At 41.8% G+C, this 26,887-nt stretch overlaps 1 protein-coding gene across 1 annotated transcript; it reads left to right on the forward strand.

The window, feature by feature from the left end:
* Positions 1-1,640: 1,640 nt before the first annotated feature.
* Positions 1,641-17,348, forward strand: LOC110986843 (matrix metalloproteinase-19-like). Its single transcript, XM_022249085.2, has 9 exons — positions 1,641-2,118; positions 8,145-8,265; positions 11,010-11,221; positions 11,678-11,894; positions 13,226-13,384; positions 13,624-13,746; positions 13,994-14,139; positions 14,562-14,703; positions 16,302-17,348. Exons 1-9 carry the CDS (start codon positions 2,026-2,028, stop codon positions 16,664-16,666), a joined length of 1,578 nt encoding a protein of 525 aa, XP_022104777.1. The 5' UTR covers positions 1,641-2,025; the 3' UTR covers positions 16,667-17,348.
* The last annotated feature ends 9,539 nt before the right edge of the window (positions 17,349-26,887 follow it).

The raw sequence follows: 26,887 nt of genomic DNA on the forward strand, positions 1-26,887 counted from the left end.
GATTTGCAGCACGGGAATGGGAAAGAAAACATGACCATTTTCCAAGTAGCAAGAAGCATGCTAATCCGCAAAACAAGCAAGTTTTACCAATGAAACCAATGACTTATGTTTTACTGACGGATCGACCTGGACATGGGAGTAATGTGGGATTTAGCCTGGGATAACAAGACGGAGCAGAACAATACCTTGTAGGTAATCCAAAGAACATGTACACTCCCCATCCTTAAAGGGTAACAGAATTAGGACACATTTAGTTCTCGTGAAGTATTATAAAATAGCAATAAATACGTAATCATTTCAAAAACATCGTAAATTTAATCTTTACCCCATTAATTACAGTACATGCAGTATCGCATGCTTCAATAGACCACGTTGTGTTTGATGTAGCTAGGCCCACAGGCAAGCACTCTGTCAGTTCAAGGTAGAAATTAAACAATACAGTCCTACCGTGTATTTCTTGAACTGAGACATTGTTTGCTTGTGCGCAATGTACATGTACATTGTTTCTGTCAGCGTGCTGGCGATGACGTCGTCCAATCAGCCTGGGAGCACGAACGGCAAAAAGGGGATTGTTTTGTGGGCGGGAAACGCAGGATCTTTTTATACATTTTGGAGTCAAAATTAATGGGGGTAAACATTAAATTTACGATGTTTTTGATATGTTTACGTATTTATTGTTAAAATATTTCACGTGAACTAAATGTTTTTTATTTCTGTTACCCTTTGATTCAAACATCATACTTTTCCTCGGAGAGCCAACTGTTAGATTATTTAGAACTGTTACATTATTTAGAGCAGACTCGGCAGCGTTTGGCATGGCAAATGATTACCTGTAATTATAAAGATTTCGCCAAATCGGACCGCCAACGCTCGTGGCAATCTCATCTTTTACAGCTAAAACTCACAGTAGTAAGAAAACTGTTTCCAGAACACATCGAGCTATGTTTGCTTTTCTATGAAACACCCACTGAAGTTTTACTTTCATATAGAAAGAAAGATTACAGGCTACTGCCCGTGTTGCTGACATTTCCTGACTTTCAAGTGGACCGTTGCCGTGTGCATATGCGGCAAGGTATGAGATGGAGAGAACCCCCCTGCTTTTGTGTTGGTCATTGTCTCGCAGGAATCTGGGGAATTCCTTTCAGACATCTTGGGGGGATGTGTTAAGTAACAATAGTCTGGAATGTGTATAGGGATTGGACATGTTGGGGGGTACCCCTCGGTCTAATTTGTTGCTGGGTATAGCCGTGTGTATACCAGGGACAAAAAGAACAAAAAGAAACAACTATACTTGCACCTGAACGAAAACTGGATATTCAATTTATCTGAGTGTGTTATATAACAAGTCAAATGAAAAAGACAGTGTAGTCGGCCACCCTCCACAAAAAATTAACATGAACCTGATTCTGGTTTTCTCACATCAGTTTCTGAAGTTTCTATTCAAGGCATGTCAAGACGCAGGTGCAATCCTGTATGGGCTTTGGCAGTGTATTCTTCTTGTCATGGTTGATGGCAATAGAACCAAATGCGAGGTTACAACAGAAAGTGGACTGCATCAGGTGTCAGAGAGACCAGTATACATTATCTTTATTCACGAAAGGGCCTACAAATCTGTTATAATTCCACGGAACCAAATTTGGTAGTATCAAGGGATCTGCTCGTCATCAACAAGTTTCCACACCAACCAATAAACAAGTGACATATAAACAGTACGAACAAAGTGTTGTCCGGTCACCTGCACACCTCTTCGGCCAGCTCTCTCTCATTGGCTAACGATTATGTGACCCTGCAAAATTCAACCATGGATCAACTGATACCGCTAGAGGAAGTGGAGCGACAAGTTGATTGTTGGCAATGTCTTACGTTGATACCCTGACGAAGCATGCTCATACATAATAAAGGACTGAGCATTTAGTGGGACATATCAGACGGCGCTGCTGGTCAGCCAGAGATATCCCAATTTTAGAACTGCTTCACTTGGACTCAAGGTTTTCAGCAAACTTCATCGTGAAACAGCATCCAACCATGACGGGAGTTACACTGCTTTTAACAGCACTGCTGGTCGGTGCTGTTACCATAGTTTACTCGAGACCCATCGAGAATGCGCAAGACGCAATGGTAATTATGAAATAAGATTTATTCCTTATGTTTAAAGATGATTTCCTCCATGTAAGTTAGTTGCTTTTGAAAAGTAAGGAGCATAGCTTTGATCAGAGCTAAAGTGTGTATGAAGCGCAAAGACCTAACTACGTTGGAGTCCAAGGCCAGCGCATATGGGCTTTGGGGAATTTCTAGATGTTTTGAGGTGTGATCTGAGGCAGTTTCTGACCACTTATACTTATCTTTTCAGCACATGCTTTGCAAGATTTATCTCATATTTCAAATATTTTTATCTGAAATATGAATCGAATGTGGGCCTTCATTTCTAAGGACAAATGATATAGTATCCACATGCCCCCCGGTCTCCCACCAATTGACGAGCATAGTTTGCTTTCATTATTGATGGGAGCATGGTTTTCTGCTAAATGTGGACCCTGCACATTAATTCACTAGGGGCGCGAATGGAAACCCTAAGCTTGGAATACTCCCATCCGACAGTTTTTATTCATTTTCTCCTTTAAATTTCTGCGTTTAGCAAATCATCGGTGCAGTTTTGCCTCAAGGCCATCTTGCATATTAAATCTTAATAATTTGCGAACGAGCGTCTACATGTATAATATCCAAGAATATTTGCTATCAATAATACAAACAAAATGTCTCTTGACTTTCACATTTTGGCTAATTGGCCTCCGCAAGCTCAATGACGTAGAAAAACGCCGCCAACACATCAATGCAGAAGCGCGTTCAATAATGGAAAACGTGTGGTGGTGTTGGCATATCTTTCATCGTTGATACGCATACATTGTGCATAGTATCCACCTAGAGCAGAAGCACCCCCTCATCTGTTGAAAGAGCCGTGTCAGTGGTTAGTTTTCTTTCCTTCCCCCTCCCCGTAATGCGTACATTTCATAGTCGTTTGTGAACCAGCGAAGTGCAGTTCCCATCAAAGGGGCTTCCGTTATTGGAATACTGCGCCTTCTTTTTGTCTAGCTCGGGGCGGATTGTATTGGTGAAAGCGCCCCATCCCCACGTACAATGTACTTCAATGCACCCAAAACTATAGAAGAGCACTCATCCAGCATTGCTGAGCAACCTATGACACTCCAGTGGCGTATCCAGATCTCTTTTACGGATGGACACTGAATTGGAAGTTCTATTTAGAAAAAAAATCCCATTCCCTTCCCGCATGCTGAAATTTGACCAAATTTACCTCGTTTTCAAATTATTTATTTTATTTCATTTTATCCCGACCCCTTTCTATAGCCACGCTACTGCCCCCAGCCCCGCCGTCAGTTCCATATTCCAACAGCACATGTAAACAAAGGTTATTTGTACGCGTGTACAAAGTCTGGAAATAGATAGGGCCGGTGTTACGGCCAATAATGTGACGATCGGTCAATAACGTAATACATGTAACTATCGACCGATAATGTAATAACCCAAGCGACCCAAAATGTAATAAAAATCGGCCTATAATTTAATAACCCCAAACCGGCAGATGATGTAATAACATGGAGGCCGATAATGTAATAACTGTAGGTTTGCTTGTCTCATAGGTTTTGGGGGACTTAGGTTTTCTTCAAGTTTTCCCTGCAGATCCCTCTTATACTAAAGAAAGCTCAAAAACAATTAGCTATGCGTACATGAGAACAATTCAGAATATAATTAGGTGGAAAAGGAGTAGCTTGAGCCAGAACGAGATTTTGGCAGGTATGGGCAAGGATATTTTTCACTTTCATCTATTTTCGAGGTTAGTGCCTAGGAATCACAGTAACTGAGAGTTAGGATGCTGGCCTGCTAGGGACACTCAGGCTTACTTCTTAGGGAATATTATTATATTCATTCTGACGTGATGAGCTCCTCATTAAATTGAGCCAGTGTTCGTATATGGCACAACAGTTTCCCTCTACCCGCAAAGTTTCAAGCCAGTCGGATATGCACTTCGGAAGAGGAGGTCAGTTTTCGTCTATAACATATCCCTTTTGCGATATCTGCAAAGTCTTTACCCAACTTGACACGTTTTTTAGAAAATAGATAGGGCTTTGAAGGAAGCACCTTCCATGTCACGTGATTTGTCAACTGATGACGTCATCATGACTTGATGTCAGTTTTCGTCCTCAACACTTCCCTTTCTAGCTACATGTATTTGCAAAATGTCAACCCAGTGGGACATGTAATTAAAGAGATACATGCATAGACCTTTGAAGTTTGCACATTAAATGCCAATCAAGCCCAATGGTAGACTTTGATCAAGGCGCCTGCGGCGAAATGGATAGTCTCTCAAGAGCGAGGAGCTGGCGGAGACTAGTTAAAGCACCAAACCAACGCACTAAGAAAGACTACACGCCGAACCGCACGCACGCCCCGCACGCCTTTGGAGTTCTGCCCAAAGATCGTATAGCGCCGCGAAGCGGCGCAAGACAGCGAACTTCACAGTGAATACACGTAAAACGTTGTAATTGCATGGGCGCCATTTGAGCAAGTGATACGCCTGCGCAATGCACAATAATGCGCAGGCGCCACGGCAGACACCTGCACCTGGTGAGCCTGCGCCTAAGCACAATCGTAAACTGCGCAGGTGTATCGCTTGCTCAAATGGCGCCCATGGCAATTACACAGAGAGAGTTACAGATTACAGAGTTATCCATCTTGCGCCTTCGGCGATATACGATCTTTGGTTCTGCCCCACGTAGCTTATGTTTTTCTTTACATTTGCTACTTTTTCGGTTGAAGATACGATATATGCGTATGCATAAGTCTCCACCAATCAAAACTATCGCCTCTGTCGCGCACGTAATAAATTATTCATCATTACAATGGCGTGCGCATTCAACACGGCGTCCTTTCCCGCCATTTGAAGCAAGACATGGGACGGAGAGAACCCCCCCACCTTTATGTTGGTCATTGTTTGATCGGAATCTCAGGAATTCTTTACAGACTTCTAGGGGTATGTGTTAGGTAACAATAGTCTAGAATGTGTATAGGGATTGGACAGGTAAGGGGTATACTCCTCCGTCCCATATCTTGCCTGGTTTTTTGCCCGCAGTGGTGTAAGCTCTAGACGACAATGCCTCAAATATGCAGCACCGAAGCTTGGGATTCCAATCGACAAATTGAAACCACAGCAGATGTTGGCCGTGAAGGCTGTTCTAAGCGTGGACGTGTATAAAAAATCTGGAATCGCAATGCCCTTAATCAGCTTATAGAGATCATTAAATCCACTCGCGGCCATTTTACCGAGCCGAATACAAAGCTTGCCCGGCAATGCCGCCTTTGTTCTCCCTGGCGTCAATAGAAGCGAGCCAACCTGCGCATTTGTATTCGACTCGGTAAAATGGCCGCTGGTTGGCTTCTTTTCTATACAAAGGCGTTGCAAGTCCAGGTTTTTTATATATACGTCCGTGGTTCTAGGGGGTCAAGACGTATTTGTCAATCTTCCAACGGGATATGGCAAAAGTTTCAAATACCAGGCCGCACCGTTGTGCAGCGACTTTAAGAACGTAAGTAGCCTAGAATTACCCGGACAGCTCAGCCCCCAAAACACGATTGGTTCAGAGAAATGTGAATAATTCATAAATTAGCAATTGAATATTTCAGATCAACCACTGGAAACAAAGCTCCAAAGGCGATTGCGGCGGCGCGCACAGTCCACGACACACACAGCTCGGCTAATGCATGCGCATGCGTGGTTAATTTCGGGCTTGCATGTTGTTGGTCGTGTAGTCCTTACTATCCATTTCGCCACGGGCGCCTTGATCAACGGCTAGCCCAATGGGTAACTGTGCATGGTAATTGAAATCACCTCAACACTATAAAAGAACAAGATTTATGCAAAGAGGTCACCATAATTCATCTGAGTAGTATATACACCTTGGGAAAAGATTACGTCCATGCTCTGTTATAATTTGATGACCAAAAAAAAATTGAAACATTGTCACATTGTCAAAAAGGACTTGATCCGCAACGTTGGAGACGTCATTTTAAGCACGTGGAGGAAATGCAATAGAGCCTGAAAGTGAACCCCTGATCGCTTCTGGAACCCTTGGATATAGGAAAAATAACGTGCAAAGATTTTATAATTTGTAATGTTTTTCGTTCAGATACTTCTTAAAGAATCCGACTCGAAAAAGGGGCTTTGGAAAATATTTGCTTGAATATAAACTTACAGAAACTTAAAAATCACCTGGCCTAAAAGAGATATATGCAGCCAAAAAACTGACAGATCAATTCCGAAAATCTAAAATACATGAAGAGTGCAATGAGGCTGTCTCGTACGTAGACGAACATTTACGGTTTGAAATTTTAAGGTGGTCTGTGGGTAAAAGCCGAAATAAAAACAGATCAACATATTTTAAACACCATTAAAATTTAAAAGTAATAAACTGGAAGCAATATTCTACTTCAATTACGAAATATTCTAATCTTTTATCTAACCTTTGCTCAAAATAACTGCGTGATGTCAACTCAACGGAATCTGGAACCCATCGACTACAGGTTGGTAAATCTTTGCAACGTTGTACAATCTCGTTTTCACGTAAGTGCGGGCAGTGAAAACAAACGTGCATGAACATGGAGACCTAGGTACGATATCGCTGGAAGTGAAAGGTCGTTCAGAAAATTTGTTTTTTACCCATTTCCAGGTAATGCTTCCTAAACATTACTTGAAGAAAAAAAGATAAAATTCCAACATGAGTGTCTCATGAGGAGGTTTCATTTAGGAATTATTCTTCCAAAATTATCGAACGTGATATGACGGCTCAACGTAAAATCCCTATGGGCGGACCGCGCGAAGGTTCCGGAAGCTCGCTGCGTGACCTTTTACTTTCAAGCTCTATTGAAATCAGTTATCACACGAGCGCGAGCAAAGCACAGAATAATTTAGTGCGTCCATAAGTGTATGATTTTCCTTTCCTGTACACACATGTATACATTTGACTCAAGCGAAAACAAAAACCTAATTCCCCAAGCGCCAAATTTTGTTGCCACGTTTATAATGTTCATTTTTATTTTTAATTTTTTTTTGCCAGGGTATCAAACGACAAAAATTCACTTGTCAAAAAGACAAATTTTCAGTGCTCTGATGAGATTCGAACAGGTTCCGGCTAGTCTAAGTTTGTCTAGTTTGGCGTCACGATGACTCGTCCGGTATCAAAGTTAAAAAAATTTCCAATTTCTATCCGTTGTATCTTATGAACATGCAGAGAAGACGTTCATGTGTTGGAATATGTTGAAAGATCCTGAGTTGGGCAACAATGTGGTTTGGGTGTCGAAGTCATTTGACCTTGGTTTCTGGGGTTAGGTTAGCTCATTTAAAATGCTTAAATACAACGGTCAAAATCTTCCAAACAGTTTAATATAGAATTAAAGCTTCATCCTAACATAAACCTTGATGTCGAGATATTATTAGGTATTAAATAGCAAGTTCTTTAAGGTCAAAAGTAATAACATTTCAACTGTGACGTTTGAATGTTCATATTTAGAAGCCTGGTGGACCATATCTGGGGCAACATTACTGATTGCAACGGCAAGTCAAGTAATCTCGACCTACGGGTATATACACCTGTAGAAAATCTAATGATATAGGAGTGAAATTCATAAACGGAAGGATTTTCCTACACTGCGTAACCAAATAGAAGGCGACAAAAGCTTTAAACTGCGTCATAAATATAACCTAAATCGAGTTCATTCGTAATAAGGTTCCATGGCCTAAGTTTATGATGTTACTTTCGAACGAAATGGAAATTAATCGAATTTTACAACAGCCAAACAAAACTCTCGTTATGTGCCTGAACCAGAAGTGGTCTTTGTAGGCTAAAATACCGTGTTATAGATGTTAGTCGCTGACAATTATTTAGGCCTTTGCACTATAAAATATCCTTGATTATTCCTTCGGTAGATTTACTCAGCATCTATACTTCGTTATAAAGCTTGTAACAATAGTTCGCCAGTAGTACAGTTCCCCGGGTAATGCAAATAAATGTATGCCTCTGGGAACTGTGAAAATCACGTTTTGAATGGAAGGTATTTTCGTATTATTTCGACAGACGTACTTAAACTTCTATGGCTACATGAACCAACAGCCAAGTGACGGCAGTGTTCCAGATGAGGAGGAGATGAAACAGGCAATCCTTAAATTTCAATACATGGCAAACTTGACGCAAACTGGTACGTGAAGATGATGTGTGAAGATTTCTTTTCAAACACCTTCAACACATCTGTTGTGGTTAATTTCAACATATCGTTATTTTGCCAACAATTATACTTGTTTAACACACCGTAGCCGACAAATCAACATAGCCTAATAGCAAAATCACGGATTGGTAATATGGACGGCCTTGTCTACAATTTCCCTTATTCATAACATTTGGGAACTAAATAAGATATGTTGATCTTCCATTTCCCTGTCAAATTTTAGCTCATGACAACCAAACCTTTATCCAACATAGCACAATTTTGAATAGCCGTCGATGCAAACCATCCTTCCCTTAAACGTGCAAACTTGTGCCACATGTTGAGTTTTGTGTACGTATGAACATGTTCCTAGATGCCTTCAGCAAAACACGGTTACGAAACGTTCAATGCATCAATCATACCTTGGACAACCCCGAAGAAGTTGGTTGAACTTTCTCTTATCGAGTCTCCTTGAAAAAACCTCTATAGGCCTACTTGTTATTTTGGTACGTACAATGGAATCCCTCGAACTAAACTATCTGACTATGCTTCCATTTTTCTTTTTGATGCTATTCCTGTTGGTTTCCTCTTCATTATTTATAATGTAAAATTAATTTACATGACTTGACGACGAGCAACATTTCATATCTCAGATATTCAATTTTGCTCCAACAATGGTACAAAAAAGCTACAAATTTTGCGTTTTTGTGTGTTAAAAGTTATGAACTTTTCATCGATGGAAGACCAGGAGGTGATCTGTGAATTACGTAATACCCTGATAGACCAGGAAGCAGACCCAAGACGAACTACATCCTTGCCAGTGTTGGCCATTATCTATGCGCAACATCTGTTCATGGGTTGAAGCCATGTCGTTTTCCCTGACAAATTAACAATTCGTTTTGTTTTACGACTGTCGTGCTCTGTCCGAAATTACTCACATACCGATCTTTTTAATGAAAAACCTTTCAATGATCAATATTTCGCTGTACACTGGTTGCCCTGCGAGTGACATTTGGCCTGTTCAATCACACCGTGTACGTTTTTGTGTGGCCAGTTGTCACAGCATAACTAGCACAAAGCCGAAAAGGTTAGAGGCCGTCTGTGAAGTGCGTACGCACGAAATGCTGATCGACTTTTCAGATCCCCTCCCCCTGTACGCATGGCGTACGCATACGCATTCCACAGATCTTTTGACTTCTCTGGGTACCTTGCTTTAGCATCATTAAATTTCACAATACATGTACATTGAATAGCTACTGATGTGTACTGTTATATACTTCCGCATGGGTAACAGCACCTGTACGTTGATATGATGAAGATTCATTAAAGGCAAATATCGGTTTGCGTACGGTATGCACTGGCTTGAACCTCCCCACCTCCTCTGTACGCATGGTGTAGGCAACGGCACCAACCTCCTTCCCCCTCTGTACGCATGGTGTACGCAGCGGCACCAACCTCCTCCCCCTCTGTACGCATGGTATACGCAACGGCACCAACCCCCTCTCCCTCTGTACGCATGGTGTACGCAACGGCACCAACCTCCTTCCCCCTCTGTACGCATGGTGTACGCAACGGCACCAACCTCCTTCCCCCTCTGTACGCATGGTGTACGCAGCGGCACCAACCTCCTTCCCCCTCTGTACGCATGGTGTACGCAACGGCACCAACCCCCTCCCCCTCTGTACGCATGGTGTACGCAACGGCACCAACCTCCTTCCCCCTCTGTACGCATGGTGTACGCAGCGGCACCAACCTCCTTCCCCCTCTGTACGCATGGTGTACGCAACGGCACCAACCTCCTTCCCCCTCTGTACGCATGGTGTACGCAGCGGCACCAACCTCCTTCCTCCTCTGTACGCATGGTGTACGCAACGGCACCAACCTCCTTCCCCCTCCGTATGCATGGTGTACGCAACGGCACGAACACCCTCCCGCCTTCGTGCGTAAGTGCCTTATGGACTGCTCCTTACTGCAGTGCATATTCTATAGTTACGCTGACGAATGACAGAAATGCAGACATAACAAAGCAGAGTACATTTATTCTTTGCTGAATACATGTACAGTTGTAATACATATGCCATGTTCATAACTGTTGTGTTAAATAGTAATTTGGCATGGACAAGGACGGGAAAATCTGCGACGAGGAGTAAAGGGTCTGGGATATAAATTTCAGTTTAGAACACATTTTGATAAATATTTTTTATTCTATAAAATTCATCAAAACAAGCTAACATCCCTGTTCAATCTATGTTAAAAGTGAACAATTCCTAAATTTAAAACTATTTATTCTTTTAACGATGAGAAATGAGGGTACTGTTGCTGGGAACCCATGCCAGGGGAATTTTATGTTTGAATTGTGACCCAAAAAGTTGCTAGCTCAATATATCTTCAGAACGTCACTCAATTGCCCACTGTGACGTCAACTGAAACACCTACCAGAGGAAACAATGAGAAAGTTAAGTATCTTAAAGTCGGGACGATTTGTAGTGTTAGATCAGGAAAACATTGGCGCATTGATGCTTCATGTTGGAACAAATTCACACACTTTTATGAATGTGAAAGTTACACTTCAATAGATTTGGTTTAAAAACAAAATTAAAAATCAATATAATGCGAATAGTAAAACGAACGCGAAGGTTCATTACTACCTATGGACTACTTGAAGATATCATTCTGAGAGTCGTCTAACAGTAGAATATGAACGTCTGATATAACGCATTCTGATCCCTCTATTCCAGGTGAAATGAATGCAGAGACCTATGCCAAGATGAACATGCCTCGCTGTGGCATGCCAGATAACGTGGGTCATGCCCTGGACACCAGGCGCAAGAAGAGGTACTCCCTCGGCAGCAAATGGTCAAGGACTGACTTGACCTATCGAATCGACAACACGACTCCTGACATTCCTAGTCGGACAGACGTGGATGCAACTATGGCGAGAGCATTCAAGGTATTCCGAGCTGATCTTTCTGTAATTAAAAAATCAGAACCAAGCAAATTACAGATTGAGGTTACGGCTTCACCACTTGTGCAATATCTGATGCCAACGGTTACATCAATGGACGACTTCAGAGTACTTCACATCGCAAAGAAAACTCTCTGAAAAAGAAATTAAGTTGCTTCACGAATAAAAGCCTGGATCCGCCAAGAAACAAAAGTCCGTAAGGCTTTTAAAACTCCATCACAATGGATGCTGAAAAGACGGGCTTATGAAAAGTACTCGTATTCCAAAACAGTGTCACAACATTCAGGTCAAAGAATTCATGGTTCACTGTAATTGGGCCTATTGGACGTATTTTCATTTTCTTCACAAGAGTGTGACGGCAGAAATTTCTTGAAACAAAGTCCGAACACGTTTGTATTCTACATCCGTAATTTCACAGTAAAATTTTTATTCTGTATTCAGGTCTGGTCAGATGTCACACCGCTAACTTTCACACGAGTTTTCGGCAATACACCCGCCGACATCATCATCTTCTTTGCACCAAGCAATGTGGACCACGGTGACGGTCCGCAGGGGGCCTTTGACGGACCGAATGGGGTTCTTGCACACGCTTTCTTCCCGGAGATCGGAGACGCTCATTTTGATGAAGCTGAAACTTGGACTATTGGATCATTTCAGGGTGAGATCAATTATATAATTAACCGAATTGCTGTCTCATGCAGAAAAATATTCGATAAAAATAACTCGTAGCCACAGCGCTTGCACGCTAGCTAGGAGCTCCGGGTTTGTACCTCCATACAATGGAGAACGAACTCTCTTTAATTCTACAAATACTCTGTAGGTTGGATTGTGCCAGATTAGCTTTTTTATTGGAGCCCTCATATCGACAGGGTGGTCAAGTAAAAGACGCTAAATGAATAATCATCGTGCAATTAACACGCGAGTACAAACCCTGGTTGAGGACGAACTTCCGTGTTGTACGGACACTTTGCAGCTTGGATTGTGTCGAGTCAAGTCTATTTTATTGAAACTCTATTTTATTGAATACACTATCAATAATAATCAATAACCACTGTACAATTAATGCGCGAGTACGAAGCAGTAGCAACCATCCTCGTAATCACAGCGGTTTATGCTTTTACCGAGCCAGGGCTACCGTGTTCCATGTGTGCATGCAACGTGTGTATACATGTGCAACGTAATTTACAACGAGAAGTCAACTGTTGCAATTAATAATTGAGTTGGCAAATCATCAAATACCGGATACACCAAGACCCAGAGAGGTACTTTTTTTGTTGAACGTGAATGAAACGAGAGTGTAGCACTGATGGGAAACATGCCGAATATTAAGTGAAGATGATGTCCATCAATTCCTTGCGCGTCAGATGACGAAACCGTTTCTGGTTCTTCGTTATTAACATTTTCCTGGTCATTCCCTCGTCACAAACATATTTCTGATTAGGAGTCGCCTGAACGCGTCCGTAGGCGCTGCATTTAATCTAAATATATACTCGGTGATATACTCGGGTAATTACGATGACAGTAAATTTTTAGTTTGATATTGGACTTTCCTATTGGTTTGTAGAGGGAATGTCCAATTTCGAGAAAAATCAGACAATGCCTGTACAAACCTATGTGAATGTCTAATGTCCAATATCAAACTTACTTTACCGTCGTGTAACATAGACACACATTATTTTTACGCACTGGACTCTTTTAGTGAGATCCAGTATGAATGGGTTCAGCCAACCAGGAAACAGCTGTAGGGATGTATGGTATAATATGATCTAGTTAGATTGAATACACCACTGTGTGACATCAGCTCATCGTTGAGTTAGAATTTTAGAAACACATATCTGAGAAAAAAATAATTAACTCTATCCACCCTCTAATAATGTTACTGGCCTTTTGTATTTGAGAATTTCTCTCAAATATTATTTTGTAAACGTTTCTTTCGGAAAAAGTTAACCCCAAACGCCCTTTTAATGTTTTCTGTCGTTTTGTTTACAGGAATCAACTTATTCCAGGTGGCAGCTCATGAATTTGGTCACAGCTTGGGACTGGGCCACTCTAATGTCCAGGGAGCTTTAATGGAAGCATTTTATGCAGGTTACGTTCCAAACTTCCAGCTTCATCCGGATGACATTGCTGGCATCCAAGCCCATTATGGTAAGCTGTGTTTGATATTATTGTTTTCTGTTGTAAGCCACCCATCAAAAGGCAAAAATGACAACTGAAGGTACACATGTAGATGCTACATGGAGAGTCAAATAGGAAACCATAGAGAAGGAAAACGACATTGCTTTTGCATCAAACTGCATCAAACTCGATAATTTCTCTACAGTAACTCGCCGAAATAAGTCTTGATATTCGATTTACTAAAAAACGTTTCTTGGGCTTTTGTGCAGGGGCTGGCTCTGGCAGACCGGAAGTGACCATGGCTCCCAACCCACCTGCCCCGGACATTCCTTGCACAGGCAGAGTAGACGCTGTCACGACAACACAAGACCGCTCAACGTACATTTTTGAAGGTAGGGGAAATGAATACACTCGACGGCGCTTTGGGGTGATATTCTCCACTGAATCAATAGATCTATGCCGAAGGAATCGATGTTTAACCATAATGGGTGTCATCAAAGTCGGTTTTTAGGCCCTGCAAATTGTCAGGACCATTCATAAAACAGAGACATGAACGTCTTTGTTGAGTATTACGTCTTTAAAGAAGACGCCATTGAAAGGGAAAAATGTCTGTGCTTTTGATTCTCGTATCTGCGACAGGAAGTAACGTTTGGAAATTCGAAAGTGGTGCATCCCGGATTTCCTCTGGCTTTCCTAAGACTATCGCCTCAACCTTTGCTGGCCTACCAAACGATATCGACACGGCGGTTTACTATCCGGCAAATGGAAGGACGTACTTTTTCAAGGTTTGGAATCAAAAAGTGGATGAAATATTTTGTACCTCGACATTTTACTCATCACAAGTACATTTTGTAAATAAATTTCTATTTGGAGGATATGTAGATTAGACCCAAGAGCACCAAATCTCAGCCTTTTTCTCTCTGTTTCTAAATGTACAAATACTGCACGACCAAACAGCAGGTTATTAACTTACGTTTATTTCTTTTATTGTTTCTTTGATGAACATTGGAAATAATATACTCTGATGAGTTCAAACATTTTGGAACCGACGTGAATGAGCTTGATTCTGCACACACTGCCCTCAGCCGGCCCTCAGTAATGCTATTCTTGCAACAATAACATTAACCACAGTTTCAGGCATGCATGACAAGCCCAACTCAAGATCCAAATACTGTTTTAGCGCGATTCAAAATTTTTCTGTTCACAGGGAAATCAGTACTGGCGATTTAATAATGAAGTTATGGATGCGAACTATCCAAGACCCATCCGTGGTAACTGGGGCACCCTACCAAACGATCTTGATGCTGCGTTCATATGGAGTGGAAACAATAATTTATACTTTGTCAAAGGTGAGTATAGCCCTCAAAGAGCCAGGTTATATGGGCCCATCTCACAGCTGGAGGCGAATTCCACCTCCAAGAACCCGGGAAACTTGCCATAATACATTTTGGCAATTTGGGCAGTGCTGTCAATTTCCTGAAGGATTTACAGCAACAGCGCCCTTGGTTGCCCAGAAAAGCATAAACAATTTTAGACACCGAAACAAACTTTTAAATACACCTCTTAACCCGAAACGGACGTCAAATAGTTTTCATACATTTCAGAAGAGTAAAAGTTGCACAAAAAACACACTAAAGAAAAATTCACAGCATGATCCGCTTTTACCTCTCTTAAGAGTTTGTCTGCTTTATGTCACGCGCAGACAGTAGCTTTTGACACATTTGTGTCATTTCAAGCTCTATTATATAGTGTTTTCACACACTCACAATTAGCTTTTGCCTAAGTTTAGACACAATTAATTCTCACGTATTTTGCACTTTACACTAGTCAAAGTAACAGGCTAGGCTATTTTCAAGATGTATTTTTGCGTTAGGGAGATGTCATAGCTAGGCTATGTCTCGTTCCGCTCGCTCTGATCGCAAAATGAGGAGTCGTCTTTGTTTAAAATCTCTAGGAAACTGAGCACAATTAATACAATTGTTCATGACAAAACTAAGTTTCATTAAGCATTTTATTTTTTCAGCAGCATTGATTTTGTGCCCTGGGTCAGAATATGTGATGAACCGCAACTCCTAAGAACACTTCCAACTTAGTCATTTTCCCCCAAATCTTTCTCCAAGTCGATCCCACTTTCAGTTACACATTTGACCCGTACATCCCACCCACACAGACCCCCAACTCAAACCATTTGTGTCCCGCCAAACCACACACCAAAAGCCTGTGTTCGGTCACGGCACAACGAGGTTAATTACCTCCGCTCACCCACAGTTTTACCCCATAAGAATTACGTGTAGATTTCCTACCCATCCAGAGACTAAGTGTTGTACACAACTCAATGTACCGAGAAAGGCTCACCCTTTTCTTTCCCTCGTTGACCAAGTTCCCCCGTAGCTCACCCACGAGCAGCCTCCTCCCTCCCGCTCCCAAACTTATCGGACTTTATCGCTCTCCAGAAACTTGTCAGCGAAGACCAAGTGTGCACAAAATCCCCATAGATTTTTCTTCCATAGACTTTCTACATGTATGAATTAACCCGGTGAGTGGGACAGTGCAAACTGCAACAGCATCCAAAAAATGAGTTATATTAACCCCACAAAATATTAATTGCTGGTTCATTTTCACCCCCAAAATAATGAGCAAAGACTATAACCACTTTTTGGTTGAAAACAAACTAGATATTAATTTCTTTCAACAAAATTGTGTTGACACAACCAATAAGTCTAGATGCATGTAGTTGCAGTTTTCCCTCCCCCTTGGATTACATTCAAATTAGACAATTTCAAAGTATACTTCGGGGAATTTTGACAAAATGAGAAATTTCTAATTCAATATGTGCCCTTGTTGATCTGTTTCAATGCTATGGCTGCTGCACAACTCCTGATGACAAATTTATGACCATTCCTTCTGGATTTAACTGACTTTTCTTCAATTACTTTTACCCTCAAAGGCAATCAATATTACCGTTTTAATGGCGGTGTTGACCAAGGCTACCCTCGCTCCCTCAGTGTTTGGAACATCCCAGGTAATGACGTTGCTGCTGCCGTTCAGTGGATCAACAGACGTACGTATTTCTTCAACTCTAATGGAGGCTACTTCAGATACAATGATGGGAATTTGCAGGCCGATAGCGGGTACCCGCGAGATGTAGCCTCTGCATGGCAGGGTTGCACAAACACTCTTGCGGCGGCTACTCCCACTGCTGGTAGCGGTGTAAATGGTCTTGTACCCAGTCTCCTCGCATTACTGCTGCCCATTGCCTCGGGAGCTGTGCTTTTTAAATCATTCTCGTTTCCGATTCATCTCCAATTTTAACGCCAGACGGCAAGGTAGGAATTGGTAGGAAAACTTTGTTTTGCCCCTCCCACATTATCTGATGACGTACGCGAACTTAAGGTGATGTATATTTAAGCCGTGCAGTGAATTAGATATATTGGCCAGTAATGTTATTACATCTATTGATATTCAGAGACTTAAACCTGTTATTCGTGTTTAGGTTGTGCCAATATTTAGTGTGTTTCGTTTGTTGATGTACTGCTTAGATTGGGATAGGTTAGTATTTAGAAATAAGTAGAAATGATAATTTGTCGTCTATTTAAATTGAAGTTACACTATTTTAAAAGAAGAAATCAATCATGTTTCATCGACTTCCATTTTAATTTCAGTTGGTTGCAATACATGCATTCGTAAGGTCAGTTTATCTTAATGTTTAATCTAAAATTAATCAATCAAAATTTAGATTTGGGATTTTGAAATTATTTGATCAAATTTCAGATTATTTTCTAGTTGGTGCAAACTGCCTACTTTGAGTCTGGCACTGACTAATTGTTGATTGATTGGCGCCAATCCCTAGTGTAGTTGCTGCAGACACGCTAAATCTCCCTAAATTTCACAAAATGATTAACGGTCAGTGGTTTTGTGGATCATTTCTTTCTGCTCATGGTGAGATTGCACACTGAAGTGTTTCCATAATAAAACCTCCAATAGCTGAACACGACTGCGAGGGGTTCGTGCTCCATGTTGGTATTATTGTTCCTCTCTTTCACAGAGTGACTTAGATAAACGCAGTAGACCGATTGTGCCCGCTAAGTCACGTGACCTGTAGTGGGTATTAAATATCAACAAACACGGCGTCCACTAATTGCAAAGTGTTACATAAATATCATTTACCAAAAATAAAGGTGACGGTAGGTACTGTACTCAGACTACTGATGAGCTGGGCACTATATTCGCCCGTCGCCAGAACAGGGCGCTTGGAAGCTTAGATAGATAGATTTGAGTGAGGTGTTAAGTCCTTTAAGGTCCATCTGGCGACAAACCTTTCAAGGATTTTGGCAAAATGGTCCGTGAGAGCGATTGGCCTTATTTTATCCACCACTGCCGGAGATGATTTTGGAACTGGAATGATGATGGTCCTTTTCCACAGGTCAGGAACCACTCCACTGTTAAGGGACGTGTTAAATATATGGATCAACGGGGTGCTGAGTTCCTATGCAAACTCTCTGATGATGCGAGTGGGCACATTGTCCGGTCCTCCTTATTTGCCAACTTTAACACGTTCAGTTGGTGTATACCTCCCAAGGTTGGATGTTAGGTGGGGGTGCTTGCGATGGCAGGTAAGCTGGTAGTTGAGCAGCATCAAGTGGTTGAAGATCATCAGTGACAGCCACAAGGAGCTTGTTGATGTGGTTAGTTACATGTGCTTTGGGCTTGCTAGCTCTTGACCTGGCACATCAATAATTGTCTCTGTTTGACGGCCATGGATGATAGCTTTTATTCCTCTGTACCATCCAGCTGGACTGAAGGCCTTACGTGTCTGTATTCTGAAACCATAGTGTTCCTTTTTAGCAAGACACATGGCTTGAATGATTTTATTACTCATTTGTTTCCACGTTCTATGTTACTTATGATGAAAGGCATTTTGTCGCTTCCTAATCAATGATTTAACGGAAGGAGTCATCCATAGTTTGTCCAGCGAGTGCAATTTGATCGAGTATTAAAATTGGGAGGTAGTAGTAGTAGTAGATTTTTGGAAGTGAGATGGGTCAATTTTGGCAGGATATTTCTCTTTTAGGTCTGGTAATATTTCAGTTTCTATAAATTGATATATGCTAGCAAATATTTTCCACAGGCCTTTTTCCAAGTTGAATTTTTAAGAAGTAACTGATGAACAAAAAATCTTACAAATTCTACAGTTTTTGGCATGATATTTTTCCTATCCAAGGGTTCTGGAAGCGCGCCATCAGGGGCCAACTTTCAGGCTGTATTTGGAGTGAATGCTCAGACATGTAAACGCACAGACCACCAGATCGTATTCGTACTAAAATCAAAACTGTGGGCAAATTCATCCCTCGGTATTGGGGATTTACGCTGAAAAATTCCAGCCAAAAGTTCCATGAAGCCATATTTCAATTGTGAAAAAATCCTGTATTTACTTATTCTAGACAATGTGAGTAACAAGCATTGCGCACTGAGCGCGCTGCCATCCATCGTGTTGCCCATACTTTTCAAATTTTTTACGGTTATGTACGAAAAACTGGGGGTCTATGAGTTTATAAATCTGCGAGCAAACGCAAAAGGCTTTTTCTGAACCAAACAGCGCTCTCCTAGCCCTAGCCATTTGTCTGCCATTTATAGATGGAGCTAATGGGACCACAATGGGAAAAAGTTTTCTGAACTTTTCTCTGTTATTTCCGCTTAACTCAATAACTGTTTCATTTTTTCTGTCTGTTTCCAACTTTGTCTGTATCTACATGTCTCTTTAATGTGGAAAATTGAATCAATCCAATTAAATAATGTTGTGGGGTTTATCCGTTCACAGAAAACCCCAAACTACTCTCAGCCGATTATATATATAAAAAGACACTTATAAGTGTGCCTACTGTATTGCGTCATACGATAATATATTAGCACCACAGTTAGAGGATGGCCATTTAGCTGCACAGGTCTCACTTATAAGTAGCGGTGGGTAGTCGGATCGGTTGAGCTAAGGGGCAGTTCGATCCACGTCTTAGTCAAACAGGTATGGCGAAGAAACTAGACACAGGAGTTGCCCTGATTATGTCAACGATGAAACAGGACAACACGCATGGGAGATGGTTTTGGCTTTGACCGGCAGAGGTTTTACGGGTCAGTTAGTATGATAAAGCGGCGATTCCTTCCGTCGGCTAGGAGGCGTTGTTCTCGCCAAAATCAGGAAAGGAATGCTACGTTACAGACTGGACCCAACCTACCACTTAAGCCTAGGTGAATCCCTCCCACATTGTTTAAACTTTTTTGGGGGGGTTGAATTTGAAGGGCCATACCGTACCTGACACAGGTTAAACCACTTGGGGCAAAGCCATCATGAAGGCTAGACTTTCCCACATACAATAAAACACTGGGATACAAGCAGGACTATTTTGGGGGAGTGGGTATATGACAATACGAAATAGGGTCATGGCTGAAAAGAAGTATTCAGCTTTCTCGTTGCCATGTACATCATAATTGTTGTCACAGTTGTGTTGACTGTTACGGAAATAATTGGCCACGGTTTCGAGAAAATAATATGATTTGGCCTCATTGTCCACTGAATAACAAGCAAACAGATGTTTTGGTAGGGTGTTCTATAGCCGCCAAAATTGTGTCGCGTTGTCCCGACGCTACGACACGACGCCACGATACGACGCTGCGACGGCTCTGTCGCGTCATGCCGTAGCGTCATGGCGTCGCCTCCTTTCTCATTACTTTTAGGCTGCGTATAATGCATTACATCGTGCCGTAGTAGCGTCGCGTCGTGGCGTCGACCTGTTGCGTCGTGCCATCGCGTCGTGCCGTCGCATCGTGCCCTCGCAGTCGCCTCATTACTGGTGGAAATGGGCTCGCCCTTATACCAATGGATACCATTTTTCATGATCAAATCTTGTAGGAATGCAACCTATGGGTGCATTCCATCAAATCGCTGGATTTCTGCGCGTGAGCTCATTAATATTTTGTGATTCCAAGAAGCTTTTGCTATAAGACATGCCATAGGGCCTAATCAGGAAGAATCATAGAAATATTTTTTACAAATCCCGAATTTGGGACCAGTTAGTTTTCAGTTCCAGGGTGTTTCTTCCACAAAAGCCCGAAATTGCAGGCCTATTTCGGGTAGAGGAGGGCGGCTACATTCAGAGCTGAGCGCATAATTTTAGTACAATTTGAGGGGTTTCTTCAGGGAAAGGGGAATAACGAAATTCACGTGGCTAACTCCCATAAAATTGAAACGAAAAGTGATCTTCTGGCCATAATCTTGAATTTCTATTGAAAAAACGGAGGACAACCTCTTGACAAGAGTCAACAGGCGGCGCTATTTTGGTCTGATTTTGCACTGTTTTCTATGGGCGCGTGTTTGGTGTAGTAAAACCTCCTTACGCATGCCACGCACATTATTTGTCAAGGACTTTTGACATACGCGCTCTATTGGGCTGCAGCCATTTTAGAAACAGTAAGGCACGACGGCACGATACGACGGACGACGACACGACACGACGGCAATTCATCAGGAAGCGACAGCACCACGGCAGGACGCGACGGCAAGACGCGACGCCCGGACGGTACGACACATTGCATTAAACACAGCATAAAGGTAACGAGATAGGAGGTGACGCCACGACGCGACTCAACGACGCGACGGAGCTGTCGTAGCGTCGCGTCTTGGCGTCGGGACGACGCGACGCAATTTATGCAAAATTATTATGCAAATCAGCTTGGACCCGCTTTCGCACCGTTCGCGTCACCTAGCTAGTGCAAACTCGAATTCTAATATGAAATGCATGCATATGTCTGCACCCACGTGTCAGACGTCCAGTCACAAGCTTAGTATAGCAAAACCCGGCGTCAACTACCATATCATACATAATCCTGCTTAGATAAGAATCCAATGGGAAATACGATTTAATGGTATTTTCTGAAGAAAAAAAAATTGAACTTGAACAAAGCCAGAAAACCTAAGAGAAAATTATCATCGAGGTTGCGCCCCTGTACCTTTTCAATGGCCCGCTCACTTCTTCCTGCAATGCTATTTGTGCGCATGTGTGCATAATTATGAAATTGTTTGTGGAAAAGTCTATTGGCAACGCCCTAGTCTCGGGGCAAGACGGCAGAACACGACAGCGGACTCGATCGAGCAGGGAAAATATGCCGCGCGCGTCGATTTCTATTGCGCCCTCTCGTGGCTTCATTTCACTTATTGACGGCTCGATCTACAGTCTTGGGAATCTCCTACCAACTGTCTTTTTCTTTAGTTTCCATTCGGATTTCCGGAGGAGCCAATCAGTTGAAAATTCAGTTGAATCTTTTTGTGATAAAATATGGATCAATGACTTGCATCACACAACCTATCACGCGATATGATGTACAAGTGCAAGCGTTATTACGCGACGTTGAACCTACTGGTACTACAAGTACCAGTGCTGTCACCGTTGATAATGGCCGTGGTCGATGCATTGGAACGTCCAAGGGGTCAATTGTGAATATTCATATTACACTATTTTTGCATACAAAGGCCCGCCTCCGGTGTAGGAGATTCCCAAGATGGTAGAACCATAGAGGAAGGACACAGAACGAGTTGCAACTCTGGCACTACAAAGTGTTCAATGATGGTCACCGCCGAGTCAGATAAATAATAGAAAACATTCCAAAAATGCCTGATCACTGCCTGCATTTTAGCCGGACAAGCGGGGACAGTAATATCCTAGCAATACAATGTACTTGTAGTTTTTCAGCTTCCAGAGACCCGCTTACCAGCCAGGGTAGTGGTGGCTGACACTAGGGCAGGCACGAAGATCACGTGATGGCTCAACGAAAACTCTCGTGTAAGTTTGATTTGCACAAGTGTTAGCTAATCGAACGCACCCATGGACGGTTATATGTATTGATCGCTGTTTGCATGGAACCATGGAACCGGAAGTTAATGCGCAACTTCAGCGATTGTTCAGTGGGAGCCTGCAAATTGTGGCGCGTCTGCCTTTGCGACAGAATCACTTACGAACCGGATAGCCCTCTCTAATTTCCATAAATGATTGAATACATGCGCATGTACTTCTTTACATTGCTGTCTTTCACCCCGGGGTAATGACCGGATTTTTTTCTTTTTAACTGACAAGCCTTTAATTGTGCGGTCACGATGCGTTCATGTATAATTCTTTCACAGACACAAGGTCGACTCCAATAAAGCCTATGCTGCTGCATGGTTTCCATGTGGTCGTTTGTAACGCAAACGTGAAGACGCACACGTTAAGACGCAGACACAAACGGAAGATACGGTGCATGACGTCATTCCACCCCAAAATTGAAACAAAATGGCGTCCGAAACTCCTCGATGTTTTTGCAGAAAATACCCGTTTAGATTGACTGTGCCGCCTCTGATGCCAAACCTCTACTCCAATTTCATGCATTTCATTGACAGTCAGCCAGTAAGTTGATCACTGGGGTGTAATATTTAAGCATTGAGGAGAATATGGACAAAATTCGTGGAACTAAGCGAGAGGGATATCGTTGCTCACCGGTAATGCCAGCATGAGTGTTTGTATGGGGATGCCACGGCTACTCGACGCAGGCAGTCAACGAAGTTGAACCTGGCTGAACTTTGCTGATCGTTCGCGAGCTGGTTTACGTTTCTGCGTCGTCGGTGACACCGCCGTTTGGCATGTTTCCATTTATCCACTTGGCAGTTGCGTCTTAATTGCGTTGCTCTCTGCGTTTATTACGTCGATATGGAAACCAGGCTTTAATGCGTTGCGTTTGGCGCAAGTGTTGACGCACATACTGGAAAGGCGCCCTCAGGGGTCTCGGGATTTCTCAGTGAGGTCATCAGTTTTATTATGTAACCAAGGGGGAAACTAATAACAAAAAGGAACAGGAATGTGGCGGCACAAGAATCCTGGCACAGATATATGTATATTGTTGTATTTCTGTCCCAACGAGTATGGGATGTTATATGTGTAAGATTGAATTATTTTTACAGGCAAAGTATTTCTATTAAATAAAAAAAAAACGACAGTCAATACTAGGTGATCTGCAAGAGATCTGCAAAAGACAATACAAGAAGTTTCATAAATACATGTACAATTCTTCTTTCAACCTATATAACATGTTTACAGGATGAAACCAGTTCTTTTAAAAATATTAAGGACACTGAAGTACGCGCTCATATTACAACATTCAATTTGCAGTTTTGTTAATGGTTTCACCAGATTCATGCATGGTATATGAATAGATTAGAAAACAACCCAACTAATGAACATGAAGGATGTGGGACACATACTCCCAGTATTATTTCGTTTCATAAGAACCTACCAACTACAAAGCTGAGGCTGGCAAATGCCAACAGCTACCAGCTGCCAGTACTGTACCATAAACTGCCAATGTCAAGATGCTGTAAGATAAAAAAAAAGAACATTTCGTATAATATAAGCATGTACAGTGTATAGTGCTATGTACATATCACTTCTTTATTCTTCTAGATCAATCTATCTATAGACATATACCTGTTGCTGTAATTTGCTCAAATAATACACATGTAACTGCCACATCCTTAGCGTTCCTGGGCACTTATTTAGTCAAAGAAAATGTACATATGATAACTGAATTTTTTTAGATACATATTTTACACAACTTGTAATTTTTATGCACTCCAATTACAAGAATGTGCACAGAGCAACAGATAACCCAAGCCTCGAGCCTGATGTGTCTGATATGCTGATATATGCATCTCAACTTCTCCATGTATCTTTAGCCTTTTTTTTCTCAATGAATTCAAACACATTACAAAAGAAGCAAGACAGTGTGTACGTGTACATGTTACAAGGAAGACTATTGCCCAACTCATCAATGATCAAGCTATCTCCAAATGCGCCCGATGTTCATTATGGACAACCTAATTTTCCCATTTTCTGTTAGTAGATTTTCGGGATTTTGGACTTTGCCTTAAGCATTTTAAAGCGTCAAAAGTGGACAACTAAAAACTTCGAATTCCCACAGGCAAACTTACTGTCATGCTCTAAAAGTAGACCTACCCATTTTCTCAATTTTTGCTGGTAGATTCTCGGGTTCGGGGAATTTACGTAAAGCATATTCAAGAACTCGATTTTCTGCTTTTCTTGGTAAGATTGCTATCACCCAACCCTGAAATAAATTAAGGTGGACGAAAGTTTCGAGGCTGCGAGAGTGACGGTCTTTTGTACACGTAGTAGTACTGCAAACGTGCGGAGCCGTCTCAGTGTTGACGGGCATCAGGCGTCATTTCCCTTGCTGCATGTGATCGGCCTTTTTCATGTAACTTGTATTTCATGTCAAGGATGTGAATTTATGGGATTTATCGGAGGGGAGTATTATTCTATGGGGAATTATTGAAAATAATATGTCCAAGACTGACAAAAATTATGTACTGATTATGGTGGAAGTTACTCGGAGTGGCAGATATCCTAAGATTTGTTATTCAATCCACCATTCATGCATTTCACAGTACATGTACCTGATGACTGCTCTGGGCCGTCCATTGCAAGTTCGTGTTTTCATTGCGTTAATATCTCTTCACATTGTCACTTTGAATCATTTGTCTTCATATTAATGACCCAGGCCTCCACTATAACTGCCCACTTGTATTGATGACTTGAACAAAGATTTGAATGATAAATATTAAATTAAATCGTTGATGTCTCTTCTTCAGTGAACGACTCGTGTACTGACTGAAAAATTTATTTTCTTCGTGGCGATCCTTTTTTGTTATTGAAATTACTGGTTGAATACGTGTTTTGGAATTATTTTGTGGGATGTCAAAATGATTTCAGCAAATTCAAGTGTTTGAAACTCTTGATTCACTTTATTAAACAGCACTTGGCTTCTTGTCTTGAGATGACTTTTAGAACCTGTCCTCGTTCCACAACAAATTCAATTATTCTACTGGAATGGACACAATGGTTTATTACAGCTAGCATCGTTTAGGGGACATATCACCATGCGCTCATTTATTTAAAATGGAAATTCCTGATGACAAACCACCGTTGTCATTCGAAAAATACTGTGCGCTGGGAAGTTGGAAGTTTGCGGTACCATAAAGGACTGTCAGACTTTGGATGGCTCCTTTCCTATGTGCAAGTTTCTCAATAGGAATCACCCACATTTTTTCCCGAGCTGTGAAGCCATCCATCGACGCGTCAGATGCAGATCATTGACCCTCTACCGTTAATGCTGGCTGCCCATCTTCCCAAGTCCGTTCCGTTCTGAGGGTAGGGAGCAGAACGGTCGTTTCAGTTTTAAGCTTGTCCACGTTTGGACCACCCCGCCATCGGCAAAGTAAAATCCAAATTCCTGCTTGCAGAAAATTGGGTTTTATGAAAAGGGGTGGTGCAACTTCAAAAAACCCAAACATCTACAGTACTTGCAGAAAATGAGAAAATAGGGTTTTACTCTTTAGGAGCATCAAATAAAATTTACTAGTGAAAATCTAAAGTTTTTAATTGTCCACTTTTGATGCACTACGAAGACTTCTTTAAGTAAATTCCCAATTTTTGCGAGCAGAAAAGTGAGCTTTCGAAATTGCTATACGCAAATTCCCCAAAACCCAAAAATCTACTGGCAAAAAATGAAAAAATTGGGTTGTCCACTTTTGGTGCATGACAGTATTTTACAGCATGGTCGCCAGCATGGGTGCATGACAGCTGCATAAATTTCTACTTCACGCAAGGGTGCAGACCACTAATTCAAGTGAGAATTTCTGGCCAGCTCATTAGCATTAAAAGTGCGCCCACAGTACCTTTTGAAAAAAGAGATTGTTTAGCCCCCAAAATAGTGAGATTGTGTAAACTGTTGCCGGGATCAACTCCCTGGGTCTTTGAGCTTTCATATGAGAGCAGAATGGCTAAAAACTACGGTTGAAAAATGGTCCTAAGTGCCCGAGAAAGTTGAAGGTTGCCACTTGAAAAATGGCTGCAATCAGACTTTGAAAAAATCATGGGGGGTGATTTTGTTTTGTGGGAATAATTAAATATATAATTGGTTAACCCACAAAAAATTGAAAAGAAATTGAAAGATAAGTGACCAAACAAGAATTTCATTCGTGTTTCAGAAATTTGAGGGATGTTGGCGTGCATGTTATTGGGCCCATGAGAATAATGCAATGGCAGAGGGCGCTCTATTCAGTACTCGCACAATGAGTTACTTTTGCAAGACAGTGAAGAAACCAGGTGACTCATGGTTGACCGCTCATGCTCAATACATATGTGAGAAAAAGAGAAATGTCACATGGAAGTGGAGGGACCAGGTGACGTAACTGGGTTGACTTGTCACGATTGGTTTGAACGTGACCTCTAAACTAAAGTGCACAATTTCAAGGCGTGATGATAAGTGACCCTATTTACATGTACTGAGTGACAATACGCTTTCTCGATGTCACGTCCGTCGGCCGGAAGTCACCAGCAATATGGCATGGGTTACTGTGTTGTTCCTGTTACTGGGTTTCCTCATCAGGATAGAGATTAGTCCTAGATCATCCTGTCATTGGTATTGTTTAGCTCA

Source organism: Acanthaster planci, linkage group LG19 (genome assembly GCF_054643075.1).
Source record: "Acanthaster planci isolate LZ-2023a linkage group LG19, COTS_SCS, whole genome shotgun sequence".
In the NCBI taxonomy this organism is placed as follows: Eukaryota; Metazoa; Echinodermata; class Asteroidea; order Valvatida; family Acanthasteridae; genus Acanthaster; species Acanthaster planci.

Excerpts from the sequence above, each read along its gene's own strand:
- LOC110986843 (XM_022249085.2), top strand. The coding sequence starts at position 2,026 with ATGACGGGAGTTACACTGCTTTTAACAGCACTGCTGGTCGGTGCTGTT. Across the intron at positions 2,119-8,144 it reads AGAATGCGCAAGACGCAATG|ACGTACTTAAACTTCTATGG; the intron begins GTAATTATGAAA and ends TTATTTCGACAG. Across the intron at positions 11,222-11,677 it reads CTATGGCGAGAGCATTCAAG|GTCTGGTCAGATGTCACACC; the intron begins GTATTCCGAGCT and ends TTCTGTATTCAG.